Source organism: Mya arenaria, chromosome 1 (assembly GCF_026914265.1).
Source record: "Mya arenaria isolate MELC-2E11 chromosome 1, ASM2691426v1".
NCBI lineage: Eukaryota > Metazoa > Mollusca > Bivalvia > Myida > Myidae > Mya > Mya arenaria.
In genome coordinates this window covers 49,390,423-49,399,374 of record NC_069122.1, presented here as the reverse complement: position 1 = coordinate 49,399,374, position 8,952 = coordinate 49,390,423, and the positions used below count along the sequence as shown (strand labels likewise).

The 8,952-nt window shown below is 36.9% G+C and overlaps 1 protein-coding gene across 1 annotated transcript; it reads left to right on the top strand.

Annotated features, from left to right (window-relative positions):
- Positions 1 to 1,784: 1,784 nt before the first annotated feature.
- On the top strand, positions 1,785 to 7,656 carry LOC128239470 (uncharacterized). Its single transcript, XM_052956121.1, is given in 10 exon segments — positions 1,785 to 1,834; positions 1,836 to 1,885; positions 2,189 to 2,334; positions 2,855 to 3,016; positions 3,549 to 3,679; positions 4,295 to 4,397; positions 5,172 to 5,303; positions 6,056 to 6,141; positions 6,710 to 6,796; positions 7,440 to 7,656. Coding segments are annotated over 10 exon segments (1,041 nt in total). The 3' UTR covers positions 7,534 to 7,656.
- Positions 7,657 to 8,952: the final 1,296 nt, after the last annotated feature.

Below are 8,952 nucleotides of genomic sequence, written 5' to 3'. Positions count from 1 at the left end.
TCATCATCATCATCATCATCATCATCATCATCATCATCATCATCATCATCATCATCATCATCATCACCACCACCACCACCACCATCATCATCATCATCATCATCATCATCATCATCATCATCATCATCATCATCATCATCATCATCATCATCATCATCGAAACTATTACCAGCACCAGCACCATCATCATCATCATCATCATCGTCGTCGTCGTCGTCGTCGTCGTCATCGTCGTCGTCATCATCATCATCATCATCATCATCATCATCATCATCATCATCATCATCATCATCATCATCATCATCATCATCATCATCATCATCATCATCATCATCATCATCGAAACTATTACCAGCACCAGCACCATCATCATCATCACTATCATCATCATCATCATCATCATCATCATCATCATCATCATCATCATTATCAAACTTATCAACGCTGCCGACGCCGCGGCCATCATCATTGAATGACCTGTCACGACCCTGTTCGTAATTGTACAGGCCCCTATTCCTTGAAACATTTAAAGTCCCTTGCTTAGCTCGCTATTTTTGTCTTGATATTATTTGTGAAATATTTCACATTCTTAAGAGTATTTAGGCTGTAAATGGAAACTATCTTCATGACAATCACGATGAACAAATTTTTATTTATTAAAATCAAGATAAAAGTAAGAAATAGTGCTCAATGAAATATGCTACTAAAGCTTGTTACTTTCGAGAAATCGTGGCCCGGGGTGTTTGTTTGACTGCAGAAACCGGGCCGATGGCGTGGAGCCCAGACATAATTATTCGGTTTACTTTATAGTATATGTTGTCATTTAGTCACCCTAAAGGACTTCTACTATACACAACTTAACATACGATATCGCTGATAACGCGGACTTGATGTGATAGTTTGATGAACAATTGGATATTTAGGCCATATTTCAATTTAAAAGCAGGTGAGACACTTACGCTTGCTTCACGGTTTACTTCTATTTTTTATGATATGTATGTTATAACGAATTTTAAACAAGTTTGAAGCGTTTTCATGTATATCCCAAAAAAGAATGAATAACAATAACAAATGATTTTTCGAAAACATGATGGATACTGAGTTAACTTTGAAAGAAATGTGCATAGAATACGGTATTTCTACCTTTGATATGAGGCTAAACTAGATCACTGTTAATCGTTTAGGATTCACCAATCATTTACTATTTCTGTGTTTTCGGCTATTAAATACACGGTTACAATATTGTTATCATTTATAAGTATGTTCCATATATGCATTATTTAGTAAGTAGTTAAAGGTTTACCAGTCACAATGTATGTTTGATATATATGTCTATATGTTTTGATTTTGAATAATTAAGAGTGTCACTTTAACTGTATGGAATGTTTTAATGATATATTTAACACTGACTTTAACCTTGTATGTTTATTTATTATTCTGATTCTATAAATTGATACAGTCATGTAGACCTTGTGTGTAATTAATATTATATGAACAAGTATGTTGATATCTTAATAAGAAGAAAGAGTTTAAAGTATGTATACCATGCATGGTCATTTCAGTAAAGAGCTTTCAATTTTGATAATCTGTGTCAGAGTCATCAAGCTTTACTAGTATACTGAACCAATAATAAACATTAACAGCTATATTATTCATATTCTATCTAATGTAAGCTTCATAAAATTACATAATATAGCCTGGGAGTAGGATTTGTTATTGGTCCCAGATGGTGCATATATGTATATGTTTCAATGCAAATATCGACAGATCGAAAACTCAGCACAATGGATCAGGCGACGTACGTATCCGGTTTCCATGACAACGAAGCCGTTGCTATACAACGTCCTTGGCAACACAGGATTGACTGTATCAGCACTGAGCCTGGGTATATTAAACTATCTAAAGACACACACTAATTCAATTTATAACACCGTCGTCTTAACTTCTAACTAACTATGGATAGCTTCGAAAAGTATACTAGTATTTGACCCAACAATTACATGTGTAATTTGTTGTCAATATGACCCTCTCACGTCGACTCATCGAGCTTTAAAAAATCCTGTGTGTAATATCAATAAAACGCTATTACTAGATGTACCTAATTAAAAGTGATAATAATCTCCTTTTAAATACTGTTGATATTAAATAATAAAATATCACTAATAAAACAAACACATTCAACATATAGGCGCTTCGTCTTTCGGTAGCGTGTTCCGGTCGACGGACGATTCTGAGAGCGTGCGCGTCCTGGAGACTGCCATCCGCTCTGGCGTCAATTTGGTGGACGTGGCGCCATGGTATGGCCACGGGAAGGCGGAATCAGTCCTTGGCAAGGTTATTTCGTTTACCATTATTATAATGAGTTACACATATGCATAAAGAAACAATACTATATGTTTTAAACTGCGGCCCTTTGGGCGGCACTGACTTCGTACACATGTAAGCAAGGCTATCGGCTGTGGCCATTTTTATATCCACATTAGTTTCAAACAGTTCTAATTAAGCGGTTGTCCGAAACACTGGCCACTCCACTGTCACCTCAAAGAAATGCCTGATTTAACTACCTGTCTTAATTGTTCTTAATCTTACGGTTAAAAAAGTGTCGCCTAAAAAATTAAAGAAACAAGTTCTATGATCATAATTGTTACACACTTATGGCCCAAATGCAATTTCTTTACTACCAAATTTATTCCAAGTTCAAACTCTTACTTACATGTTTCCTTTGACAAATAAAATAAATCTAGATATAACAAATCATAGGGGTTAAAATAAAAAAGTCAGTGAGTGAAGAATTGCAGCTGATCCATGAGAACGTCATTGTTTCCTTTAGCGTAATTTGATTACTTCGTTCAAGGGATTGGTCAACATTCCCCGGTCATCATACTACCTTACCACAAAGGTTGGCCGCTACCAACCGGAACCGGAAGCTATGTTCGACTTCAGGGCGGAACGCGTGATCAGCAGCGTGGATGAGAGTCTTCATCGCCTTGGCCTGGACTTCGTTGACGTCATACAGGTGACGTCATGTATTCGATACTGTTGTACCTGATATTTTGTCAGTTACCAATTTCCTTCATCAAAATTATTTGGAAAAAAAAAATACTTCTTGATGAGTATGTCTGTTAGTAGAGGTGATCGTCTCTATAGGCCAATCTGCTAGGAAGAAATTTTCAAGAGGATGTATAATATAGATGTAGGAAGGTTTACTTCTGGAAAGTTTCTTCCTCCCGAAATCATGAGCCTGACTTATACAATATATATGGGAAAATGGGTGTCTGGTATTGCTTCCCTCTGGAAACTTTAAAAAACCAACAACATCGAAATCAAATGAAAATGAAATTAAAACAACATCCAAACTTAATAAATGGAATTAGATACAGATCTAAATGCCTGGTATTGCTTCCCTCTGGAAACTTTAAAAAACCAACAACATCGAAATCAAATGAAAATGAAATTAAAACAACATCCAAACTTAATAAATGGAATTAGATACAGATCTAAATGACAGAGTTTTACAATTTAAAACGGTTTGTAATTTCTCCAACTAGGTTCACGACATGGAATTTGCGCCGAGCCTCGATCTCATTATCAACGAAACTCTTCCGGCTCTTCAGAAGGTCAAGGACGCCGGAAAAGCGCGGTTTATTGGCATCACCGGGTACCCGCTGGAAAACTTCCGGTAAATGCATGAGGTTAACGTTACAAAATTGTTTGTTTGCATGTTCGTTATCATTTTGACTTATTGCATCAAGTTGCACAATCTTCAATGTTGTCTTAGCTACATTACAAAGACAAAAAAACAGTAGAAAAAGTATTCCTGAATGTGAAAAACAATAGAATTGTGTTAGCGGATTTAGAGGGGGCACACCCGGCGCCCCCCCCCCCCAAGCTTGTACAAGTTTACTTTCTATGTCAACATCGGGGGGAAAATCATAAAATACGCTCATAATGCATCATTTCAGAATACATTTTCTTGATGGAGTAACCCAAAATCCTCTTGCAAACTGTTTATGCCGTATACTTTCGGTTCTGAGGGAGGGGCGCATGTCAAAAGGTTGCTCCCTAAGTTAAGCTCCCTCTAACGACACTTCCTGTATTCGCCCCTGAATTGTAAACATCAAAGAAATCCATTTTAACAGTTAGGTTAAAATTATAGCAAAAACCTATTTATCACACTAAACTTTGTTTCCGGTTTAATACATGTACATGTATAACAATTTTTCTGTATTATATGACACGACTTATGACGGATCCTATATATACGTTATAAGGCATGATATGATTGTATTTCCAGAACAGTTCTGACAAAAAGTCAAGTGAAGATAGACACTGTCCTTACATACTGCCGAGGCTGCATGAACGATAACTCTCTACAGGGTTATATGCCCTTCTTTAAGGTAAAGTGAACGTTTAGAAAAGGGATTGTAATGATGCATATTATTATACCGTTTCGCAATTGGACTAGTTTTTGACGATCTCATCTACTATGTAATTACTGCGACCCGATTTAATGCGATCGAATGTGCTGCATTTTGATTTATGACGATCGATAATACTGCGATCCGTTTTAAAGCGATCGTTTTTTTGTGATCGTGATCATATATTTAATGCAACATTTCACAGTTATTGCGATGCATTAATTCTTTCTCAACACCAACGACCTCATTCAAATGTATGAGCCGCCTTTAGCAAATTCCTAGAAGCTAATAAGACATGCAAATAGTCATAGGTAATCGTCACATAGCTTGGACACTAAATTATATGACCATTCAGTCCTTGATAATGTTTAAAAAGTAATAATATGACATTTCGATAATATTCTAAGAGTTTTACTTGTAAAAGTACCATTATCTGTATCATTATCTATTTTATAATAGTTTAGTGTCCAAGCTATGAGACGATCACATATGCAAATAGTTGTTTTTAATTTCCGTAAAAATCAGTATATACGAGTATTACGTACAGTTTTTACCAACAGGGCCGGTCAAGATTCAATTTACCAGTCAATAAATCTTGGTTTGACTATTTGTCTATGTACTTTTGTATAGTTTATAGCTGTACACAATCAGCATGTGTGTGTTCATATAGAAAATACATGTATATGTGATTCTGATGTACATTGTACACATATAAGGGCATTATCTGTAACGATCTCGTTATCATGTGTTCAGGAGCGAGGGGTAGGCGTGATCAACGCCTCGGCAATCGGGATGGGTTTGCTGTCCAGTCGAGGCCCTGCAGCCTGGCATCCAGCAACGCCCGATATCAAAACCACATGCGCAGATGCCGCAATGTATTGTCAGGTATGTTGGCACTTATACCAGGATCAAACCCCGCAGCCTACTGCCAACTGACAACTTTGATATGTTATCCACTGGTAAATTGAAATCTAGTTTTATATTTTATTTTTTTAATCATTTGATAAATACTGCCCAAACCAATATTTTGGTTAAATTGGACTCAACCAGAATTAACTAGTTTTATACAATTGGCATTATCTTTATTCGGACAAGGCGTATTTGGACTTTTAAAGGCCAGTGTTTGTTTCGTAAAATCAAGTTAAGTCGGTATTTTGGCTAGGTAGAAGGAGATGCCAGGAGCGGCCTCAGGATTTGACGTTTGAGGTGGAGTTACACTTAGGGGGCGTGACCTTTTGACTCCTCCTTCACAACCGAAATATATTTGGTTGAAAATGTCGGCAGTGGGTTGTAGGGTACTCCCCTTAGAAACTTTAACACATTGTTGTCCGAAATGGTGCATTCTAGTGGATACGCTAAAGCTTTTTTGAGAAACTGGGGCTTGTTTATCGTCTATTCTATTAGTTCATCAAATAATACATTACATTTCGTTGTTCATGGTAGAAGTTAATAACTGTTAGCAAACAAATCATAAATTCAATGTTTTGTTTTCAATTTCTGATATAGTTTTCCATATTTACATGCAATGTTCATGTATTTTAATCCACTTTGATGCGGAAACCAACTTGTGAACAATGGTCCATAAAACAACATTGTATGAAACCCCGAAAACAGACGGGAATATTTTACATTTGCAGAACGAGGGAGTGGACATTTCACGACTTGCGTTAAAATTTACCGTGGACCAACCGGGTATTGCAACAACGCTGGTCAGCACGGCCAGGTTCGACCGTACAGCCGGTTATTCAAAACTTTGTTAAAGTTAATAACGTTGTTGACTTCCGTGTTGTTAACTTCCGTGTTGTTAACTTCCGTGTTGTTAACTTCCGTGTTGTTGACTTCCGTGTTGTTAACTTCCGTGTTGTTAACTTCCGTGTTGTTAACTTTCAAATACTTACTGCTCAGGATTGTTCATGGATACACGTGTGATATGCAGTATTTGTAACAATTATTTGTTTCAACTGTAGTTGTTTTATTTTAAAATGAATATTTCACCTTGAAAGTGTTAACAGCGATAATGTAAACATATCAACTTTAACAAAGATCTGATCACAAATTCATAGGATAAGTCCAGTCTAATAGAGGCAGAAATAATATTTGAATATATTGCAACGTTGATTTTGTAAGTTTATCTAAATTATTTAAGAAATATGAGCCATAATATAGATTACAAAAGTGTCCGTGTATAGTCTGATTTTATGTATAACTGTAACTCTTATTGTGGCTTGATTTCCAACAAGAACAATTTTGGTGTTGTCAAAAAAACATCCCAGTTACCTTTTTATTTTCAGCGTTGAAAATATGAAGAAAAACCTTGAATCAACGTGGACCCCGCTGACACAGAAAGAGCGGACAGTGCTGGACACTGTTATGGACAAGTGGGTGTAGCTTCAACTTTCCCAGTCCCTTTTAACAGAATTAAACAAAGTTAACTTTTTGTTTGGTTAAATTTGTGTTAAATTGACATTCTTGAGGGTCTTTGAAATTTTAAAAAGTAAAAAGTAAATTATCTATATAATACTCACGATTAACTATTTTGTAAATGGGCATTATGTAACTAAGACATTTGGCTTAATGAAATAAGCTACTTATTCTTTGTACCTTAAATAACTTTCGAGAAATTAGGGTCCAAATCCAATGTTCCTAAATACATCAAATAAGTAGCCATGTCACTCTGAGGCCATGTATGGTATATTGATGGCAATTATTTGGATAATTACCACACGCCACAACTATCAATTTTAATAACGAAACAGATGCTTTTGTAGTTTGTTTTTCTCTTTGCAAATGATCATTTCCATTATAATGCTGTTCACGTCGTTTTAAAGTTACTATTATACATCAAATAATTTTGAAGTAATGCGGAAAACAATATGCCAATACAGTGACGGCCGAGATCACATATTGTGTCCAAAGGTCCCATACAATATCTCGAAACCCTACAGTTGAGGTTTCATATTATATATAGTATTGATGTATAATGATTAAGATGATACAAATATACTTATTTTTAATTTCCAGGTACATGAAACCTCTTCACAATAGAAACTGGGAAGGTATAGAGGTTGCCAACTACTGGAAACAGATCAACGAGTTGAAATCGCCATCGACCTAATACAGTAGTCATTCACTGTTCATCAGACTGATACATACACATAAGTTGTTTGAATATTTCTCTTTCTCACAAGTTAAATTCATTGTGTTTTGATATAGTTGAATAAACTTGCTTCCGAGTTTCATAAACCGTATATGATTTTGTTACAGCATTGTTATAATACAATGACATGCGTTTTCAAAAAAGGCTCAACAAATATCGATTTTTGAATATTATAATGCTACTTAAAAGAACGAAAACATATGTATATATTCATACTTTTCACTTCAGGTCAAGAGCTTATATGTATAATTCGGTTACTATAAAAATGTTTTATAAAAGCTTACCGCTAATGTCGACCTATCAATAGAGAGATCGCAAAACACCGCTGGTACGGGTACGTGTACGTGTTGACTTCTTCCAGGCTGTGCACTGAGTCATAATGTGCACCAGTCAATTGTAACACCCCCCCCCCCCCCCGAATGCCCGGGGAATAGCGGGGACTTTGACTTTCGTCCCAGCCAAGCCCGAGTAAAATCCCCACCATGCGGGGACGAAGTGATGGTAAAATCTCCGCTTAATGTCCCCGCACCACAGGGACTCTAGGTAAGGCCAATTCCCCGCTATATTTGGCGCGAAGACAAAACCACCGCATTCACCCGGCACTGCTAGACCACCGGGAAGGTAAAAATACGGCCCGATTCCCCGGCTATTCCCGGTATACACCCGGACCTGAAGGGGTGGGGTGGGGTGGGGCTGGGGGCGTGGTTACAATTGACTGGTGCATAAAGGTATACATTGTACACGTTTAGAATGACATGTACGATAGCACGATATATGCGGGTATCAGGGAGCCTACAAGTTTACAGTAAACATTCGCAAAATAGTCTTGTTTCACATTACCTGTCCTAGTGTACATTGCAATCGTTGCTAGTTGCAATAACGTGTTAACAGTGAAAGACATGTGGTCGAACGTTGTCTGAAGTTGAACTCTTGTGGTCATACCTCAAGGTTTGTTGAACATCTCTTACAGTTTCCCAAATCAATTAACCAACTCGCTAGTTGAATGTTGTATGTCATGGTTATTTTCAAACACATTGCAAGACACACGAATCTTTATTTAAAGTTGGGTATATATTAACTAGAAACATTAGCTCAATGAGCTATTTTTCGACATGAATAACGAATATTTATTATTTCGGTATCAAATCACAAACAAGTTAGCCGGTTAGCGCAGTAGTAGGCGCACTCGCTTATCACCCATAGGAACCCGGGTTCGATTCCCCTCCTGGGCGCTTGTGGGTTTGGTTAGTGGTTACCAAGCTCGACAAGTGGGTTTTCTCCGGGTACCACAACACAAGACCACACTCTCGCGTAACATCGTGCCAACGAGATTGACTCAGTATAAGTTATCATAACTTTCTTCACAGTCGTTGTAAA